This window comes from Crocodylus siamensis, chromosome 15 (genome assembly GCF_052110815.1).
Source record: "Crocodylus siamensis isolate JL-2025a chromosome 15, ASM5211081v1, whole genome shotgun sequence".
NCBI classification, from domain to species: Eukaryota; Metazoa; Chordata; order Crocodylia; family Crocodylidae; genus Crocodylus; species Crocodylus siamensis.
The window spans coordinates 35,260,666-35,283,053 of NC_143409.1; the positions used below are offsets into that span (position 1 = coordinate 35,260,666).

General features: G+C 41.2%; 1 protein-coding gene across 3 annotated transcripts in view; it reads right to left on the reverse strand.

The window, feature by feature from the left end:
- The window catches only part of FAN1 (FANCD2 and FANCI associated nuclease 1), a 58,211-nt gene that overhangs the window by 35,157 nt on the left and 666 nt on the right, over positions 1–22,388 (reverse strand). For 2 of the 3 annotated variants that reach the window (XM_090028137.1, XM_090028136.1), the window contains exons 2-8: positions 17,626–19,058; positions 9,534–9,674; positions 8,785–8,980; positions 3,619–3,852; positions 2,910–3,041; positions 1,639–1,747; positions 684–803 (exon numbers count right to left, since the gene is read on the reverse strand). In XM_090028137.1, the coding sequence (XP_089884263.1) occupies positions 684–803; positions 1,639–1,747; positions 2,910–3,041; positions 3,619–3,852; positions 8,785–8,980; positions 9,534–9,674; positions 17,626–18,946 (2,253 nt within the window). In that variant the 5' untranslated portion in view covers positions 18,947–19,058. The remainder of the gene's footprint in view (positions 1–683; positions 804–1,638; positions 1,748–2,909; positions 3,042–3,618; positions 3,853–8,784; positions 8,981–9,533; positions 9,675–17,625; positions 19,059–22,388) is intronic. The other variant, XM_090028138.1, reaches the window with a different exon arrangement.

The window sequence follows — 22,388 nt, forward strand, 5'->3', positions numbered from 1 at the left end:
TTCTAGGGTCCCAGCTGCTTGCTTGAGGAAGCAGGATAAAAGAAATATCCTTCCCAGCTCCTTTTGCTTCATTACAGGGTCAGGGATTTTTGCAGAAAAACATCCTCTTCTTGAGTATCCAACAAGCAAGACCTACTCCACAAAGGCTCACCTACCAGCCCACCATGCACAAAAGTATCCTGAGGAAGGAAGATGTTTTTCATAACTCTAGAGTATCCGAGCCAGAAAGCATTATCCTAAATGATAGAGAAATGCAGCCAATTAAAAAGAAGTTGTCACCCATAGCCAGTAGAATTCAGTTGACTCCATTGAGGAAGCCGATTACCTGACCCTGGGAAAAGATACCTCCTCAAACTCATGCAGCACAAACAGGGCAGTTTGATCATCCTGCTAGCACAGAGATTTCATAAATTTCATAGACATTAGGGCTGGAAGGGACCTCGGGAGATCATTGAGTCCAGCCCCCTGCCCAAAGGGCAGGAAGTCAGCTGGGGTCATAGGATCCCAGCAAGATAAGCATCCAATTTGCTCCTGAAGGTGTTCAATGTAGGTGCTTGAACCACCTCCGCTGGCAGACTGTTCCAGACCTTGGGGGCTCGGACAGTAAAGAAATTCTTCCTTATGTCCAGCCTGAAACGCTCTTGCAGGAGTTTGTGACCGAGATCATACAGCTAAGGAGATACCTGCTTGGTTTCTTTCAAGTGCTGGTGTAAATTCAGAGCCAGTCGATCCCACCAACGTCCTCTGCTGTCGGTACAATACACTTCCTGGGACAAAAGATTCTGCAGTTCCTTCACAGCTTCCTACAGCAATACAAAACTCTTCCATTACATAACTCAGGAAACAAACTGAAGTTTTGTTACATAATTAAGCCAGTTACATTTCCCACGGAGCTCTAATTTACCCTTCCAAGTACCATTTTTCAAAAAAATTATTCCAACTCTCAGCATGCATTCAGACCATCTTGCCCTTGAGCACATGTCTATATAATCTACACTGATGCCATAGCTCTTATGAGCATACAGACACTCCTGTGGACAAGTAAAGAATTTTTTGATAGGGTTATTTGGTTCTTTCTGGTTCTTCACCAAAAAGAGGCCTTTTTCACTTTAATGTCCTATATTGATTGTATGTCCATGTGTTCCCTGGCAGAGACTTCTGGTATTACAAGATTTAACAAAATTCACTAAGTAGAAAAAAACTTAGTCTAGTAAGAATCCTTCAGTTTCCAACCTTGCCACATCATAACCCCACTGGTTCTTCAGCCCTCCAGAATCTAAGGCTACAAGAAGAAATTCAAAACCTGTTGCTTCATATGCAAAAGGAATTGGAGAAAAAAACCTTGGTCCTCCTTTACACCTCTTAGAGCAGCAAGAAAAATAGCATTTTTTCCCTTCACCAGTTGCCTTTTGGTAAAGCTGCAGCAAACCCAAGTGAACAATTTGATCTCAACAATTCAACGCAAAATGAACCTCTCCTACAAAATACCCATAAGCTATGCCTCTAGTGGGTTAACCATTGTGCAGCTTCAGATTATTAAAAAAGTCACCGAAGGAAAATGGGGTTTTATACTTGAAACTTGCCTACAGTAATTTCATTAAAGAGCCGTTAGCAATTAAAATCCACCTCTGTCTTTACCTCATACATGTGAAGTCTCTGCAAAATTTCAACCCCTCGAGAAAGGATTCTGGTATATACCCATCCAACAGTAAAATGTCGCAGGTACTCAGGTAGGACTTTGTGGTACCTAAAAAAAAAAACACAGAGCTCACTTTAACATGGCCAGGTACTCAAAACATTCAAACTTTCATATAAAGCACAGACAGTTGAGAACCTATATAAAGACAACATATTTCCCAAATACTGCATGAGAAAGAAGACTAAGGGGTTACAAGGTCCAGCACTAAAAAATTAGATGGCTGAATTGAGACTGCTGATGAAATGGCTTAATATTAAATCTTTTATGTCCAATTCCTTTGGCTCAGTGCCAATGAAACTACTGCTCTGCTGTCAGCTACCACAAAAATTAGTTCTAGCATGTTTATTTTACTTAAAGGAGTTTTTTTCAAAGTCAGAAGGTCAGCCAGTGGACAAACAGATGGACAAAAGAGCCAACGGCTAAAAGAGCCATTTCCTACACTAATAGTTGGCTTATATCCTTGAATAAAATACAACTATATTTGACAGAATGTATTCCAGGACATGGCACTAGTTTCACTGAAATCAAAGGAAGTTTTGCCATTGACTTCACTGGTAAAAAGACTGGGCCCCTAAATGACCCTCCATGAATATTATTTTAAATCAGTTGCCATGACAATGAATGTGGTGCCAAGTACAGAGCTTTGATTTTCAGAGTATCATGAAGCTAGCAGACAAAATAATTAAAATGAAAACTGATGAAGGACACTTCAGCAACAAAACACAGCAGTTCAGTTCTCAAGATCTTTAGTAATGCTTCCTGAATAACACCCACTTGGAAGTTCCAACAGATGAATAACCTACTATGTTTTCCCATAACCTTTGCAACATTCCTTTGTTGTGTGTGAATTTTAAATTCTGCCGATTGCTGTTCGCCTGGGAGCCATAAAAACAAACTATGACAAGGGAAAAATAGATTCTTGTTCTCCTGCATTTTGGCATGTAGAATAGAGAGTCATTTCAGGGCTCTCTCTATGCCTACCAATTCACTCTGGGCTTTTATACAAAAACGTCTCTCCACTTTACACCATTTAAAGGCTAAAACAAACAAAGCAGGAAGTTCAAAGCTTTCAAGAACACTGAAGCTGCTAAATTTAACAGGCTTGGCTTTGCCTACAGGAACACAAGCCTTTTTAAAAGGAACCGCACTAAAAGTGAGATCATGAACTCGTTAACTGCATATGAATTTGATGCACTTTCTGATTTAATACCTGAGAGAAGTGAGATTTTTCATTCCATGCCACGTTTCTTTTGCACACATGTAGAGATGATTAGCTTCTGCCCAATTCCCATTAGCCATTGCAGTGGCTATATTGTTTGACACGTGAGCAGCTGTTGCATACCTAGCAAAATGAAATTTTAAAAACTGTATAAATATCCAGTATGAAGAGTTTGTAGTTAAAATAACGTATTTATCCTGTAGTGTTATCTGTTCTCTTTCACATCTCTGTCCCCCAGCAGCAAAATCTGGGGCCCAAGTCTATTCTTAGTGCAATTCCCTGAAGCCAGTGCAGTTTGCACTGGGAGTCCATTACATTTAAAATGTTTTCTACAGTTAAAACATCTCATTTTCTCATTGCTCCGAACTTCACTCTAACAATAGATGTGGCAATTCAGTGGTCACCTTCCATTGGTAGATGATCATGAGGCAGAGATATGCTGTCTTGGTTCAAAATAGAACCCTTGTACATTACGTTACAAGTATTGGCTAGATTTTCACCACAGTCTATGATAAGAAATCACAGAAATTCACGTGGGTGTCTGCACCTGATCTGTGATAAATCTTTAGTTTTCCCTATAAGTTATTGGTAACTGTACAGGAAAATATGCTAATATAGAAACAAAACATGGGGATCATGACTAGGTCACATGTATTATCACCACATAAATCAATTTCCAGATAGCCAATGTTCTTCATACCTGATAAGATCTTCTCTGTCCTGGAAAACTGCTGTTTTCCTATTTACAGTGTAGCTGGGGAACACTGTATGGCCCATGTTTGCCATAAGCACTGTGGAAAGCTGGCCTTGGCCACCACTAGCAGCTTCCTCATCCTCCATTGAATCAGTCAATGAAAATAGCAGCAGAATTCGAGAGAATACAGCCCGGGGGCCTCTACAGACTTTTACACACTTCCCAGCAAGGTTTTTGGCCCTAGAAGCCAAGCAAAATATTAATCTAAGTAGTTTTTATCTAAAAAAAATATTCAGTAATTCAAATATATTGCATAAAATACAAAATGATAGCATACCTGCCCTCAGGCTAACTATTATACAACTTGATTTCTGTTACAATGGGAAGAAACTTAAAAAAAAACCTACATGGTACATGGGATCTCTGACAAAATGCAAGTTCCAAACCATTCAAAATCTAGTTTCAGATGCACAATAAACTTCCAGAAGGTTCAAAATGAATAACTTGATACGTGATCTACAAAAGTTAGGCTCTCTCACCCCACTCTGTCAAAGACATACTGGGTGTGTCTACATGAGACACTTATTGGGTATTAGCTTAATAACACTGCGCAGTAGCGTGGCAATTAAAAACCATGCTAAAAGCCTATTGCACAATGTTATTAGGCTAATGCACAGTAAGTGTCACAAAATAACTAAGTGCTGGTGCTACTGCGCAGTAACTCTAGTTACTGTGTATTCAGTTAGTACTTAATAAAGTACTAAATTAAATGTGCAATCTCTAAGGTGTATTAATGAACGTGTAGACATGCACACTGTGTGGTCTTTGACAAGCTAGGAGTCAGACCCCAGGTATCAAAAGTGGAACTCTCAAAACTGAAATCACCTGAAAATTAAAGCGGCATTTGAAAAGATGTCCTTTTACTTCCCAATCAATTTGTAAGATTTAATTCAGTAATATTTGCCAAGTGTTTTAAGATTCTCTGATGGGAGATTTAGAATAAATGAAATTATTACTGTACCTACATCTAAATAGTGTATTTAAACATGATTTGGGGCTTGTATTTAGTTGATTAAGACCTGGAAATTCAGCCTCAAATTTAAGATGCAGTTCTCAAATATCCCATATAACTATGCCTATTACATAATAGTGGTTAAATTTCAATCAAATGTTTTAAATAGTACACGATTTGACATTCCCACTTATCAGAACAGCAGTCCAGGGCAGTTTAGTCATTCTTCTGAAATACACAAGCCCTGAATTGTATTTTAGCAATTCTGCTAAATTTCTTTTTAACAAAGTTTATAGAGGAACAATCTGAATAAACAGGTTGAAACATTTTCTAAATAAATATTTACCCCCTAGAACATCACAACTTCAAGGTCAGAATGGACTTTCGTATTCAGGTGGTAGAGAGGCAGGTGCTGACGGGGGGGGAACGACAGGCACTAGGGGGTCAGGTACATATTTTCCATGCAGAGAGTCTAATTACTAGAGGGTAATCTTAATTTGAAGTTACCTTGGACTTGGGTAAATATGCTATTTGGCTGGCAGGTTTTGTCACCCCTAACTTCCATGCTGCTTCAAACAAGCTGACATTGGCTGTTACATGGTACTTGGAATACCCAGAGAGAAAGGAGTACCCCAAGACCTTTCCTTCACCTTCCAGGGAAACTCCAGGTTTGCCCTTCAAGATTTTTTTCCCATCCAAGCATGTCTTTTAGGATTGGGCAGAAACAAGCTCAAGGGCTAATTGCTAGTTTCAAAGCTCACAAACCTTGCTAAATGAGCCTATAGATTTCTTAATTTTTGTGGGTTAATTCATGCTTCCAAATGGTTCTTCCTGTGGCAGATGCCTTGGTGCTCCTGCCACTTTAAGAGTAGCCATGTTGGGGCTGAAGTGGCCTACAGGTGTGGCCTGGACTGACTGTAGTCATCTGACCCAGGAGGCAGGTTGGGCTCAGGGAGGATATAAGCCCAGGCCCTGAGATGAGCCAACAGGAACAGCCTGGAGCCTGCTGAGAGAACACAACCTTGGCAGCATGGCTGCAGCTCCAGGTCAACATGGAGGATAACACCTAAAGCAGTCTGGTGGTCTGGGGAGGAACTAAGAGGAGGAGGTTCCTAGGGACCCAGGGAGGAATCCATAGTCCAGACTGAGGGGCTGAGAGTATGGGACCAGCAAGGGTCCAGGAACCCCAGAGGAAGGGCTAGTGGAATACAACATCAATGAGAATGCCACCTGCAAGGCATGGGGCATGGTGTAGGGGTGGAACAGAGCTATGCAACTAGCCCATAAGGCAGCGACCATGGCACCTGGTAGTTGTTTGAGAGAGCAGTTTGGGAAGCCCAGAGGCAGTCTCCCTTATATAAAAGTTAAAGATAGCAAGGTATGGTGGGTGACTGAAGGGGTGATTGCCCAAAAAGTGAGGGCTGAAGTGACTCCAGGGGCTTCATGGTCACCCCTGGCACCCTGTCACACTTATATCACACCTATCACCATAGTTACTAACCCTCCTCCAGTAATGGACTAAGCAGCACAATCAGCATTTGTCACATGCAGTTCTTTTCTTTTTCCTCTCACTAGGGAGGGAAATAAATATTTATTAAACAGTGCCCTTTACGTTACTAAAGATAGGGCTAAGAAGTGCACTTAGAAAGTGATGTCTGAGGTAGTTCTTTAATCCTGCAGGAATTTATTCTATAGCTCTGTAGCTACTCGGAGGAACTTAATCTTCTACAAAGTCAAGTTTCACCAGTGGGAGAGATAACTGGGCTGTGCCAAAATAGCAGAGACCACCAGAAATGTATTAGGGACTGGTGATTTTTTTGGAAGTTTGGACCCATATCACTAAGCAGTTGAGCAGAGATCCTGAATTTCATGCAATACTCTTTGGGACGTCAGTGTTTAGTATATGTAGAGAAGGTCATCCTGATGTTCAGTGACTCCAGAGCACTGGTTAGACCAGTGGGGACCAACCTTTTTAGCAGGCATGCAACAAATTAACACCACACCCTCCCAAAGTGTCAGTTCTATCCGTTTCCATTACTCAATCTGATGCTCTGCTTTCTGCTACCTGATACTGTGCTGCCTGTTCCCACTCCAATCTGCTCTGTGCCATTCACAGAGGCTTCCCATTATATTTGTGGCACCCGTGCTTCAGATTGGAGAAAGCTGTGACCTTAAACTATCAGAAATATTAAAGAAGTATCTTATACCACAACTGATATAGCTCTGGGTAGGCTAGTGACAGTGCAAAACACAACATAACCAGCCAGAGGAACAGAAAACTACGAATAGTATACTGAGGACAATTCATGTCTTTCTACATATTTATTGCATCTATTAGACTATGATTTAATTAAGTCTTACAATGTTCCATTAAAACATACTCAAAGGCTGAGCAAACTTCATTTTATAGAACAATTGAGAAAACACTTTTTTAACTTTTTTTTGTATTTATTAGATTCTGCATTCCTAAATCCAGTTCATTTAAACACTGATATTTAGTTCATTTAAGCACTGATATTTATGCAAATTATGGAAATATAAACCATAATAAACTTCCTGTTCAGAATTACCATGCAGTTCAAGTATCTAATATCAAAGAGCAAAATTAAAATCTCATGGGAAGCAACTATTTTCATACAGAAATACTTGAACATTTAATTAGATATGAGAAAACTGTATCTCCTGAAGCCAAAGATATTTTATCATCAAAACCAGTCCCAGTAGCCAATGTTTAAGAGTCATGAAAGCACCATGGCCTTCAGGGTGGTCCTGATATTTCATCTGATCTCCTGCAAGCCAAATGCATGAAATACTGCCAAACCCAAAGGCTGGCTACTCTTCAATGCCAGTAAAATATATTTAATAGGAGTGGAACAGTATATGCCAGACTGTACAAGCTAAAAATAATTATATATAGCTCTAAAACAGCTGGCACACACAAAACGCTTCCTGATCATGGAAACCAGCAGAACATAGAAGCAAGTGCCTGCATAAGTGAATGATACTTTCCTCCTTCTTTCTACAAAAAAGCTGCCACTGTACACAAAATCGATTATCTTGAAGAAAAGGGTCACAGTTCCTCCATAGAGTTAGCAAGTAGACCAGTCCAGGCCAGTAAACCAGAACCATCTGGTTATATTCACAGCCAAGACATGGGAAAAGCCTTTCCCCTGCCCAGGGACTTGCTATTTTATGCACCCAGATAACCATGTGTATTTTGGAGGATATTTTGCTTCAGACTATTTTGGAAGCTGTTTCATTATAAGCTTTTTCAGTAAGTATATAGTACTGCCCCAGAAGCTAGTTAACAGCACACTCTTTATGACAGGCTAAATCATATTTGCCATGCTCAAATAATCTCACTTTTAGTCACAACTATAAGGAGCATATACCAATATACAAATCCAGATCTGTGATGTTGAACTCCACAGAACTCATCTTATTGCTCCCATGTAAGGCATCTAATTACCTTTAACAGTCAAACAAACTAAGGTAAAACAATCAAATGGAACTTGGAAATTGTCCATATTACTGAAAGCGAGTAATTCTCAATAAAGATGTGTGGTACCCCATAATGCCATGGGGTTCTGCTCACTATTAGCACTATTGGTTGTGCAAACATCTACACATGATTCACAAGATAAACCCTGTGATTTCATGTAAGAATCCACAGTGTCAAAACCATTTTGAGACACCATTCTGTTGTATTCTGAGTTGTTTGAAAAATAATTGGTCTATTATTCTTCCATAGTCAAAAAATGAGTAAAAGCAAGGAGCTGGCAATTTCCAAGAGCTCCCTAGAGTCTAAAATGGTTGAGAACCACTGCTGTAAGCCATAATTTGGTTTTGTCCTTGACTATCAAAATATAGCAACTGAACTTTTAGCCAACAAATAAAGCATAGTCACCTTAGTCCATAACTGAAAAGAAAAGAAAGATGGATTAAAAACCTGGCTCTGTGTTCATCCTTTTTTCTAAGAGCCAAGAATTAAAATCGTTACTAAAATGTTATTAATACAACCTTAATGCAACATTTCTTTTTTCTTTAATTCACTGTACATTCAAAATGCATCTAAACTCATGGGTCTTCTGTGATATATTTCCATGCACCTGCAAGGTTAACTAAAGGGTTTTATACAAAAAGCTTTAATGATATGATACCTTTTCAAAATCACTACCCCAATGCCAGCCTGACTCCTGCTGAAGATTGAACGCTGTTTTGCCAGTCTGACAAAATCCTCCAACAGCTGTTGTTTCTGAGCATTTGGGTTTGGCAGGTGAAAGGTCTTTGCTAATGTTTTTAGCTCAGGAGCAGAAAGCAAATCCAGCCCCTCAGAAAGGTCTTCTAATGTAGATTCTGCAGATATACAGAAAAAACCCTGCACATTTAAAATGCTGGATATGGTAGCTTAAAGTATAGACGGGCTTCTAGCTAGTAGTAGAAAGTCTGGCATGTATAGGAAATAGTCTGGCAATTTAAACTTTCCAAACTAACTTTGAAATGTATTTGATGTAATATGGAAATTAAATGTTCTGATTCATAAGTGGTCACTTACATAAAGATGTAATTACTAATGTACAAGCAGAAAATCCACAAATGAAGTACATAAGTATCTTGTCCACTTAAATTTGAATCACATTTGTAGTTCAAACAAACCTAAACAAACTTTGATCCTCTCTTAATGACTGATATCCAGTCTGCTCACCTTAAAACATTTCCCTACAAACTGATTTGTACCACTTATTAAGTTAACAGAACATGTTGCCAATCTGTTTAATTAGTCTGCTCCTCAACTTCACTCCTAAGTGACGACTTCACAACACAGACTGGAAGCAGCCATGCCAGAGGAGAATTTAATGCTACCAACATGCCAACATTGCCATTTTTCCTTTATTCATACTGGCCATACCTGTTTGCAGAAAGCCTCCTTCAACCAGTTCTTCAATTACTGGCCGCAAATCTGTGCTGATCTCTGCATACTCTATTTTGTTAATTTTTATCCAATTCAGTTTGCGTTGAAAAAGTCTGACGTATAATTTCTGTCCAGCAGCTGCAAGTTGCATTTAAAGCAAGAAAGAAAAAAAATCATTTAAGTCTAAACAGTTAATTATATATATAGCTACAAAAAATAGTCTGATACAGTTTCTCTGCTAGAAGAACTTAGACAGTGCTAGTTTGTTTTTACAAGTTGAACTAGTAATGTAACAGATTGGGTATTTTCAAACAACTCTTGTTTCATGAGAATCCTAGACATTTGTAAGTGAGAAAACAGGTACTAAAAAATGGATTTTGCCTGAGCAATCAAGGAGTCAATCTCTATCCACTTTTAAAGGATAACATGGATTTATCAGGAACACATCATGCCTGGCCAACCTGATTTCCTTCTATGACCAGGTGAATGGGGAAAAAGCAGTCGATGTGATGTGATGTACCTGGACTTCAGTGGGGCTACTGGGAGACAAAATGTTGTCTGCCACTAGCCCCAGGGTTGACCTCAGGGCTGCATCCCCACATGCAAGCACGTGCAGTTTGTGGCATCACAAATGTCTTTGTGGCACCACAAACTGCATGTGCGGCCCGTTAAAACATGCCCCCCAGGCTGCACATTTCCAGGGTGGGGGAAAAATTTGCTACCGGGATTTCCCAGTAGCAAAAAACCCAAAAACCCCTGGGGAAAAAAGCAGTGTGGTGCATGGTACAATAGCATGTGCCAAAACAGAGGCTTGGTCCTCCAGTATTAAAGATATGAAAAGTCACGTGAATCCTATATCTTGTTACTGGTTACAGTTATAAAGAGTTTGAAGTAGGCAAGTTACTCTTCTCTAGGGTGAAGTAACACTTGAAAAACACCATCAGATAGAAATCTCATCATTAAAAGCAGTTTCAGGCACCACGTTTCATTATTTCTGGCTTTCTAGTACAATTTTTTTTTAACACAAATAATACTCCAAAAGTTCTCTGGTGCTATATGAAAGACCCAAATAAATGAAAGGAGAGAATATCAACAACTATCAACTACACAGTACCATTGATGCACATGATGTTCTGCTAACATGTCCCATTTCAAATGATCTTACATATACAAACCTGATTCTGCAAACATTTACAAGGAAGGGTAATTGTATACACCAGCAACCCCATGCTGGAACTCCCCATATACATACAGTTATTAACGTGTACGTTTGCAGAATCTAATATTGTAGCATTGTACTTGTACAAAAACAGCAGGACAGATTAGTTCATGAGAAATGCAAAAATTAATTTAAGTATATAGTACATAAATGGTGGAAAGTAAACTAGATGATCAACTTTTAGTTTTAATACTTCATACTGTAATTTAAAACAGCTGTAAACATTTTTGAAGGAAAATTTATGGGCCACAAAATGTGGCCCATAAATAACCTAAGTCATTAATAATCTTATACGAAGGTAGTCTGGCAGGTGGATTTACAGTGTGTCTGCTTTGAGCATCCTTGTGCAAGCATATAATTCTCCAATGCCTGATGAATTACTAACTTGTTTATCCCTGTCTGCTCCTGCTCATCTATAACTGATCAATAATAAAAGGCAACATTTACATTTAAGCACTCCCATCTCCAGATGTACTTAGAAAACAGCAGATGACTTTTTACATTCTTATTAAAAATTTCCTTTTGGCTGTAAACTGACTTGTGTTCCAGGATAACCACACCCTTCAAAGGAGATTTCAAGCATCAATCCACTAGAACTATATTCCAAACAGCTCAACTTGTCATTTTCCCAGTGGGGTTACAGTTTCTTTGAAGTATCACTGGCTGTTTATGAGGAAGAAAGACAGAGGAGATTAATGACTTGCATAGCAGCATCCCCCATCCCCCCACAGAAACCACCAAAACTAAGGCTGCAATTCAACAGTTGCAGTAGAAAGACAGTTTTATCTCAAGGGGACTTGAAAAACAGAATACAGCATAAAAAGTCCTGTGCTAATAATTTACTTAATACTCAAGCATCAAGGTCTGGAGAATATCACCTTTTTGCTATTGTTAACCTGAAAGGAATTAACTTGCATGAAACCTAGTTCATATATATAATTAGGCATAAGCTAGGAGTGCCTGTAGACATGCTGCAGGGCTGCTCTGATTCACTGTAATTACAGTGCTCCAGCCTGCCTCCGCATCCCGTGTATTAGCATCCCTACACTTCAAAATGGCAGCAGGGGCACATGAACTAAAGCTTGGCAAATGAGCTTCAATTCAAGTACCCCCACCGCCATTTTGAAGTGCAGAGACACTAATACACAAGACACTACAGCACTTTAATTAGAACGGCTCTGGAACCACTCTAATTAAAGCACCCCCTGCCCCAAGCACATGTAAAAGTGCCCTTAGAGACCAATTCATTTGGAGGAATAACTTTTTGTATATGACAGCCTAGTTCTTCAGATGCTATAAGATGCCACCCTGCTCTGCCTTCTCCCTGACTTTAGATTAACACAGTTGACTACCTCTCTCAGATATATAGCTGAAACGAATAATTCTGCTTTCAGTGAAAACATGATGAGGGAAAGATGCAAAACCTTAAAAATGACTGCATGGTGATTATTTTCCATTCCTTTTTTAACAAAGTACAAACATCAATCATGCAGTCTTTGCAGGCTTTCTGTAAGCTAACAGCACTGATGGCTGTATGAACATGTATTTCTCCAGGAATGATGTATGCCATTTAGGTGCTCATTACAGGTCAGAATGGCATCACATGGCAGGGGTGTCCAAGACATGGCCCACAGGCTGAGCTCCATCATCTGGCCTGCTCCTGAATCTGGAGCTGACCCACACTTCGCACACAGCATGCACTAGACCAGCTTTGCACATGGATAGATGCCTCAGGCAACATGTCCCCAGACCAGTCAAACTGGATGCAGCATGTGCTGGATCTGACATGCCAGGTGGAGAAGGGAAAGAAGATATGTGGGCCCAGTCTGGCCTACAGGGACAGCCCCATGCCATTCATCCAGCCCATGGACTGACTCCACACCCAATCATTTGGCCCCTAGACACAGATGAGCTTGACGTACAGGGTTAAGATGCATCACCAAAACAGTGGATTTATTCGTATTTTAATCTTTATAATAGGAATGTGGATTTCAATTTTTTTTAAATGGAATTAAGAAAACATCTTTTTCAAGATTACCACCTGAAGTAGGCTATATAGTGGCAAATGAACCTTTACATTAATTGCTGGTGAGTTTTTAAACTTGAAAATAACCCACATATTTTCAGTTGCTCAGCTTAACAATGCTACAGGAACTGCTTGATGATGGGTATGTACAGTGGGAAAACTGATATGTAGTATACAAGCTTGTCCTTAAAGAATACTTTTTTTTTGCCTCCACTGCAACAGAAAGCTCAGAAAGTTCAGAAATGGGGTGAGGAGAAAAAAAGATTGCTTCAAAAAGAATGCTGTCCTTAAGACAATTTCATTCTCCTGTATAATAAGGGCTGCAGATACAGTAGCTCACATAATAAGCTAGATTTCTAGCAGCATATTTTTTTTTCTTATTGCTGAAGTGGAACAATACTCCTATAAAGCATTCCATTGCCTTGTACTAACAAATTTCACTGCTACAGATTTTGTGTATGTATTATAACAGAAACTAATTACAGTCTGGAGTATACCTACTATTGCAAGTAGCTTACTGACAGCAGTACATGAGGACACAAGAAAAACTTGTCCAAAATACAATTTTGTTGAAACAGGAATGCGCTAACTCACAATGCCAGCTGAGCCCAAATATGGCACAGTCACTGAGGCCTCTGGCATTTGTTCAGTTAAACATGCAATGGGATCTGATTCCCAGTCCCAACAATCACATCTCCTGCCATGCCACGTGCGTATGGCAGGAGGTGTAATTTGGGGACTGGGAATTAAATCCCAACTGCGCTCTTCTACTTTCCAGTGCAGGGGTTGCCCAGGATCATAATCATATACTGGCAAGTTGAAAGTTAGCTGATTGCACTGGAGCTGGTTTTTTCTGCACTAGGATATAGCCTCGTCATCCATCGACAATGGTTTAACAGCATGGCTTTGCGATAAAACTTCTGTGTTCTCTGAGCCACTGGGGAAAAATATATTTAGATTGTACAAGATGAGGCTGCAAAAGATCAGAGGTCCTGATTTGCTAACAAACCAAACTACTACAATTTAACCTGGGAGCTGATTCCAGGACCTTAATTATAAATAACCTAATGGGCCCCTCATTATCTTACTGACAACTCGTGACAGAGTTTTACTGCTTACATCCCATTCCCTTCTATTTGTTGCTATGTTTTTACAACACAAGACAGATAAACTGTTAAAAAGACCCATGACAGCACTATATAGACACTTCACATACAAGGTGAGAGTTTTCAGGTAGTATGTTGCGGTAATGTGTTTCCATGTCTATTCTCTATATAATTATGAAGGCTTTTAAATATTATACAGTGCTACTTATTGCACCCAATTATTGCAGCATATTCCATTAGGAACCCAAGTCTTCTCCATAGAACCCAAGTCTTATCTTTAAATAAGGACCAAACCTAACACCTACGTGGGCACATCTAAATGTGCATTGATGTGCTTTAGTTAATGCACATTAAATCTAGTACTTCGCAGAACTTTTACAAATGCTCCAGGGGTGGGGTACTTTCATTAGAGTGGCTCAAACATGGCAAGGGGGGCACTTGAACTAAAGCTCATTCAACAAGCTTTAGTTCAAGCACCCCGCTACCATTTTTAAGTGCAGGGACACTGATACACAAGACACAGGAGGCTGCTGGCCTGTGGTAATTACCACGCTCCAGCAGATTCCATTAAGCGAGTCAGCTCCAACGCACTGTAGTCACAGCACATCAGAGCAGCCTCTCTGCTCATGTAGAGGCACCCTCCGAGATGAGGGATTCAGAAAATGTGCATTAGCTTGTTTTAATGCTCATTAACTAAAACGCATTGTTTTTAAGTAACATTTAATGCATATTACCCTATTTTAATGCACATTAACTAAATAGCAAGGTTTTTAAGTGAGGTTTTTAATGCGCATTACAATAGGCTAATGTATATTAAAGCGCACATGTAGATATATCCACATAGATGTAAACTAAAGCCAGAAGACTATGCATCCAAACAAGAAGAAACTGCCATCTTTGTATTCCTCACCGAGCTGGGGGCAATGTGCCTAATGACATCAAAGAAAACAAAACAACTGCATTAATCTTGGCATCAACGTAAGGGGCATTTAGACATATAACTTTTTGACCCGTGATGCACTGGAGATTTGCCGTTTTGAAGCAGACTCGATTAACTGAATCTGCTCTGCACGTGAGCGGATGTGCACCGCACTGTGCCGTATGCAGTTGTATAACTGATGAAATGCATGTCAGCGCGCAGAAAATGGTGGCGGTGCGCTTTTGAACTAAGGCGCCTTCTATGTGTGTTAGCTCAAAAGCGTGCCACTGCAATTTTCTTGGTGCTGATGCTCATTTTGCCAGTTATACAACTGCAAGCACCAGAGTGCCAGGTGCTTTTCAAAGCACCCAGTGCTGTGGCGCTTCCATGTGTAAAAATGCCCAAGATGTTTAGAAGAATGCTTAACGAAAGTGTAAATAGATCCCTATCCTAAAAGTCTAGATCAGTGAGTCTCAGCCAGGATGCTGTAGCACCCTGGGGTGATGTGAGATCCTGTTAAGCCTGTCACTTAGCACATCTCAGTCCCTATCACTTTACAAAGGAAAGAACAGCTACGTTGAAAGTGACCTATAATAGACAGAGCAGCCAGGTAACAGAAGGACAGCAGGAGCAGGTGGCTTATATGAACTAAGAGAACACACCCGTGCATGGCGGAGGAGCCATGTGACCAGAAGGGGTGGTGCCAAGAGGGATACAAGCTCAGCTTCTGAGCAGGAGCAGGCAGCTTGGCCCTGCATTCTTGCAGGGAGAGGAGCTCCCAGGAAGGGAGGCTGCAGGAGATGCACCTGCTAGCACCCAAGTACTCTAGAGGGCTGGAAGGACATAGCTGAAAATGCAAGTGGTACTAGATCCACGTGGGCAGGGCTCAAGATAGGTTTTGGTGGTGGACTAGGATCTGACTCAGTAAGGTAAGTACAACTTAGCATAACATCAGTAAGATCACTCCAGAACAGGCTTCCATTGCAATACAATATTTCCATCAAGGCATAGTAGGAAAGACTGTGAGGGGGTATGCAGAGGAGCTGGAGTAGGGCAAGATCTGAGTGGCCACTGCAGGATGCCATGGCCACCCAAAGGCCCCCCATCCTGTCACAGTGCCTCAAAACGTTAGCACTGTGAGGTGCTCAAGAACCCACACAGGAGTCACAAGATAAACCCACAGCTGCAAATAGAAATCCATAGTGTCAAAAACACTGTGATCCACTGCGGTCTGAGTTCTTCACAACAGAAGATTTGCTCCATCATTTTCCCATAGTCAAGAAATGTGTGAAAGCTAAGAGGAATGCCTTGAGTCTAACAAGGGGTATACTGAATCTAAAAAAGTTGAGAAGTCCTGACCTAGATATTACCAGATGTCTCCTTTGTAGGTGTTCTTGCAGTTTAAAAGAACTTCCAAAAAATATATATTTAAAAGGACAAACAACTAACGGCTTTGCAGTCCAAGTTCATTAATAGTATTTATGCAGCCAGCTTTCTTGTACTTTAATTTGAAAAGGAAGAGAAAACCACACCGGAGTTTCAACTAGCACAAAAGAAAATGAAAGTGAATGATTCTCTATCAACAACAATACAAAAGAACAGAATCTGCAGAAACCCCACTACAGGAAGTATCCTCCTTTGGCACTACAATGAAGCATGCAGTCTTATTAGTTAATCCAAACTGATTTAATGTGACACAGTAATTGGTGCAGCCAGTTTAATGTTTCCCAGCACTGATTTTCAATCAGGTATATATGTAACTGCTGACACTCTGGGTTGCTCAGCTCAGATGTGCAAACTGGGGTGGCATGAGCATATAACGAACCTGCACATGACCCTAATGTGCACATTGAGAATGTTGCACAATTCAACTGGAGCCTGAAAATATGCAGGCACCTAGCTTTTCTGGGCTCTGAGCACCACAGTGCCAACCTGCTAACTAATTTAGGTGACAGCAGCCTTTGTGCATCTTCCTTAAGGGAGAACAGAAACAGAAAAAACCATGGGGCGCAAAGGGTATTTCTTCCACTGCAAAGCTAAGGTTAAAAAGGAGGTACTGGTGTCCATGTCACCACTAGCTGTAATAGTGAGCTGTAACCCTCGTCTAAGCAGGCAATACCTTGCTGTAGTTCTCTGTTTTCCCAAGAGATAGTTATTCTGGTCATTGTAGACAACTGCAATTGTGTTGGATTCCTTGGAGCTGCCCACAAATACTATTAAAGAGCTTAAGAGAATAAGATTTCATTCCAGGTAGACAGAAAAATAGGACATCCCACAAAACAAAACTGGTCTCTCACATGTAGTCCTCAGTTGCTTTCATCCCGCCCAGTCATTCCAACTAAAGAAAGCTAAGCATTTACAATTTAACCCACAAACCAGGAGAGGTTTAGACTTCATTATGGCTCCCACTGAAGTCAACTGGAATCTTCCACTAAGGATGACCCTCATACCTAATAAGGCTAGGGAAATTCATGTCACTCATCTTTCCATTGTACTTTTACAAGATTTAGAAATGATATTCTCAACAGCTCCAAGAAAACACTTGCATGTATTTTATAGTAGTCAAATGAAAAGGTATTCCTATTTACAACACTTCTTATTTACTGCTCTATAAATCTCTATGAATAGGTTTTAAAATCTAAATGTGAACCAGTAGGGGCTTTTTGATGCCGAAGAAAAGGGCTGATCCTCTAATGGTACTCATGTCTTCGGGTTTGATGTACCGGCCATCGCATGAATATCTGAGCACATACCATGCAAAAATGGTACCAAAGCCCCTGGTGGATGCTCAATATGAACACAGATAAAGTAAAAGATACCTGACAACTGGTAGAATGCAGTGATAACGTTGGTGTCTTGCTCATCAAAAAGTCTCAGGTCATCATCATTCTCTAGGACCGCTCGCAGGACCATCAGGAAGTTCTGGAGATAATATGGGTGGTCAGAAGGATCAGATGTGGAACTGAGTCCACTTATTTTGTCTAAAATGCCACTAGAAGGACCCTGAAAATCCACCTCTTCCAAAGGCTCTGAAAGAGCAGTACAAAGCATCTTATTCCTCATGCCTTCATGAACTTCCATAGGAAGTACAGTCATATCACTCTTCTCTGGGCAATTGTGTGTGTGGTTGTCACATATCACTTGGGTACCAGATGAAGGCACAGTCTTAGTAAAGGACTGCATCTCAGCTTCTGAACCATTGCATGACTCTCTTTGACTGACTGAATGTAGTGCGGGTTTGTCATGACTTGACACCATGCCTTCAGAACAACTGTTTTCCTTGGTATTCCCTGCAACAAATGTTAGGTCTCTAGTATTAATACCACCTGACAGCACTAATACCCGAGCAGAAGCCACAAGGCCATCCCTGGGTATCTCTTTACCACACAGATGTGTTTCCCCCTGAATTTCAGGCTCTTTTGTTAAACTGTCTTTCAGAACGTGCAGGTCCCCGGGCCCCATCAAAACAAACTGATTCTCTTTCTGAGAGCCATCCCCAAAACAAGTCTTTTCACTGCCCAATTCTGCAGAGTTGTCACACACTTCATGAACTGCTTGCAGCAAAGAATTCCCCTCACTCTGAACTGTTAGTTTTCCTTCTTGTATACGGTGCCTTCTAGATAATTTGGATGACAACTTTCCCAAAGAGATCATTTTAACTGTTTGAACCCTTGCCTCATTATGAACATTGCATGCTGAATCACTGCTTTTCTTAAAGTAGGGACTGGTCTTCTGTTCTACGCTTTCTTTCATTTCCAATGAGTTACTTTCACATGGACTTGTCTTTTGCTCTGGAGTTGAGGTGTTCTTTGCAAAGTATGGGCTGGAATTAGTGTCACTGGCAGAACTACTACATGGTGAATCTACCAAAGTCTCTCCATTATCACCCTGATTCTTTGGGCACATTTCATCTATATGCTTGTTGATCTCATATCGTGGAACCATCAGCCCACAAATGGGGCATGTCAATTTGGTGGGAGGTGTATTGCTAAAAAATGAAAGGATGGAAGAACTGGAAGGTACAGCTGGTACTCCTTTATTTTCTGTATAATTGTTCTTGTTTGCATTCTTTTTTCTGTTTTTACTCAGGGACAAGCTTCTTCGGGGTCTTTTTTCTTCTGGAGATCCAGCTTCTGACATTGTGGAATTAAAAGCATGAGCTGCTTCATTTGGGGGCTATTTTCTTATGTGAAATCCTAAAAACCAGGACCTTTCTTGGCTTCATATTATCTGCCCATTGCCTCTACCATGCCTGCAAGAAAAATATAAAGGTTAGGAACAATTCTGAGCCTACTGAACAGAAGATTTAATAAACACCAGAAATCACCAATGTAAATAATGAAGACAAGAAAGTGACTGAAAACTTCCATGCATCTGTACAGATCTGGAACAACTAATGATGTCCCAGCCTGCTGCACTGTGCTATCGTCATTCCCATATGCACGGCAGCCGACAGCACAGGGCATGTTGACCAATTTAGTTTGTGTGTTTAGCAGTCAAACTAGACATAGAACTCTTCCTGAGCTAGCATTCAAGACTAATTGTACCTAGACTCAGCATGCCCACACTCTGACCCAAATCTGTCAGGAAACTATAGTCCAATTCTGTGCCAAATCTTAAAAATGAGCACTTTTAACTCCCACTGAGCACCTATCTGGATCCTCAACTTAACTTTTCTGCTGCCAAATCCATTTTCAGCCTTGTACCTGATGAAAATTCAGTTGCAAAAGATTTCTTACACCCCTTGTGTGTTAGGGAACAACAACTAGTGTAGGATCTGGTGCTTAACTTAGGACCACAATTCACCAACCATCCTAAATACTGCTGCAGCAAGAGCATGGCCACACACTAAGACTTCACTAAGAGCCATGCTTTGATATCAAACTCCATTCTGAGCAATTCAGATGCCAGAAAACCTTCCCATCACAAAATCTGGAAAAAGCTTTACAGAGAGAAGACAGACACTCCAGGAAGGAAGATACTGCTGAAATAGAGAAGCTACCTGAGACCCCCTAATACAGAGCCAGCTCATGCTAATATTTTAGAAAGGAGCAGCAAAATTTGAGCATTATAGTTTCTTCACTACAGAACTATATGAGCAGTGTATTCTTTATTAACAAAGAATTCTAAAACACTTATTAAAGATGGGTATCATTCCTGCTTTACACCTTGGGGGGAAAAATGAGGCATAAGTCTGTTTAAAAAAATTGTACACTATAAACAAACAAGTTTCTGAACCCATATTGCTAGTGCAAAGGTTATTACGAGACAAAGCACTTTTATAATCCACTTATCACTGTTTCACACCTTAGTTCTATAGGTGAGGACAGGCATTCAAAAAGCCAAAGCCTGAATTGATTCATTCTTTGCAGGTTAGCCTTACCTGCCCAGATTGAACCAATTTGCAACTGAACAGACATTAAGCAGGCATATGCCTGCAGTGGCTCAGGCATGAAGCCAGGGGGCACTAGAACATGCCCTTGGCTGCTGGAAGCTGTGCTGGGAGTCTTGACCAACCCCAGCAGTAGCCTCAAGTGAACTGGCCAGTTTAATTCCCCCCTCCCTGTCTCACCAGCATGGACCCAAGCCCAAGTCCATGTGATGCTCCCCCCTCACTGCTCCAGGGAGGAGGCATGGCCAGAGACTGGCCGGCATGGCCCCCTGAGGCCGAAGGGGCAGGAAGAGGATTTATCTCCCCCCTCCACCACCTCTGTCCCTGGAGGACCACAGCTGGTGGTCCCTGCCGTTGCAGCAGCAAGGGGGAAGTGGCAGGCGGACCCCAGCTCAGGTCAGTGCCAGTGGGACAGGGAAGGGGGGAATTAAACCTCCTCCCTGGCCAGTTCACTTAAAGCTACTGCAGGGCTGGCCATGCCCCCACCACTGGAGCAGTGAGTGGAGAAATGCCTGGCAGGTCCATGCTAGTGGGACAGGGGAGGGAGCAGGGAATAAAACTCTTCCCTGCCTTAGGGAGGCCGGTGTCTGGCCACGCCTCTGCCCACCCCTGCTTTGCTAGGCAGCAGAGGGCCAGGGCCAGGGCCAGGGCCAGCCCTGCTCTCTGGAGCAGAGAGCACAGGCCCACGTAGGGCTGCAGAGCATGCTGGGGGACTCTGGTTTAACTTAAACCAAAAAAGGGTCTGGGACACAAGTTCCATAAGGCAGTTTGAACTCAATCAGTTAAGTCTGATATTACATTCAACCAGATTTCTTTCAAACCAGGTTTGGCCATTTTGAAACTAGTTTCTGTGCACTGAATGTGTGTTCTGTTACAGGTTTAAACCAATTTCTAAATGCTTAGACTGGTTTATATGTGTAACTTCTGTCCCTAACCATAAGACTTACAAATGTACTTAACACTACTACCCTGAGTAGTACAATTTATTTTGATGCATACCTAAGTATTTCAGGGTGAGATCCAGATTTTTTTCTATTTATATGAAACTGTATATCAATTAAGTTACTTTCAGTTTGTTTTTAGTCAGAAGTTACTGGGAGGTGCTTATTTAAGAAGGTTGATATTTATTTTTTAAATAGGGAAACAAACATTTCTGGTTTTGACCATGAAATTGTTATGTTACCTTGTTTATGCAAACTTAAAATCTGGGGCAAACTTTGAGTATCCACAAACACAAATATATTGATGAGTACTATTAACCATGCTTTCAAAACCTACACAACATGCAGTCCCTGGCTATACATCATGCTGTTTTGGCTGGGTGCTGGTAGCATCTAATATACAGAATACAGTAAATACCACCATAAGGCTTACAAGTTATTTATCCTACACACTTGCCCCTTTCAGTCTTCGCTTCAAACCTTAAGCATGCTATGTACATTTCTGTCAATTACTGAGATCATTTAAAGGGGTTTTCTATTTTAAAGACAACCCATTTTTTAAAATTAGACTGAAAGAATTCAGATATTACATTTGCCAGTTTGTGCATATACAGCACCTTTTTATCCTACTCTTGTTCTATGCGTCTTGCACACGATAAACAGAGGAAAGTGGCAGCCCCTCTGGAAAAAGATGCTCAACATCTCATTTGTGCTGCCATAAAACTTTCTGGAGCGGCACAAACGCTGAGCAAATAGACAGCAATAAGAGTTGTCCACCATATGAAAGGAAAACCAGTGGCATAACAAAAGGCGGCAATAGACTCTGCCACTTTATTACAGCAGATGCCTTTTACCTCTGTGGTGTTTCCTTGCTCAGACCCGTGGCTGGGTGGGGCAAGGACTTTTCACCCACCCAGCCAGACGCTGAGAAGGGGAAGTGGGGCTTTCCCCTGCCACCCAGACTTGCTCCTCCACAACTGCAGAGAAGCAGGTCCAGCCAGGTGGGTAAAGCCCTGCTTTCCCCACTCTGCTAGACCTATAGCCAGGGTCTGGGTGAGCGGGGAGATCACACGGCCCCCATCCTGCACCAGCAAGGGTGGGACAAGGGGCAACTGTGTTTCACTGGGTGAAGTGGATCAGCTGCACCAATCTGCTTCACTCGGTGACATCTATTTTTAGCCTAAGAGTGTGCAAGGTGCCGCTGAAGGGGCACAATGCAAGGATGACACAAGTTGCCTCGGTGGCAGAG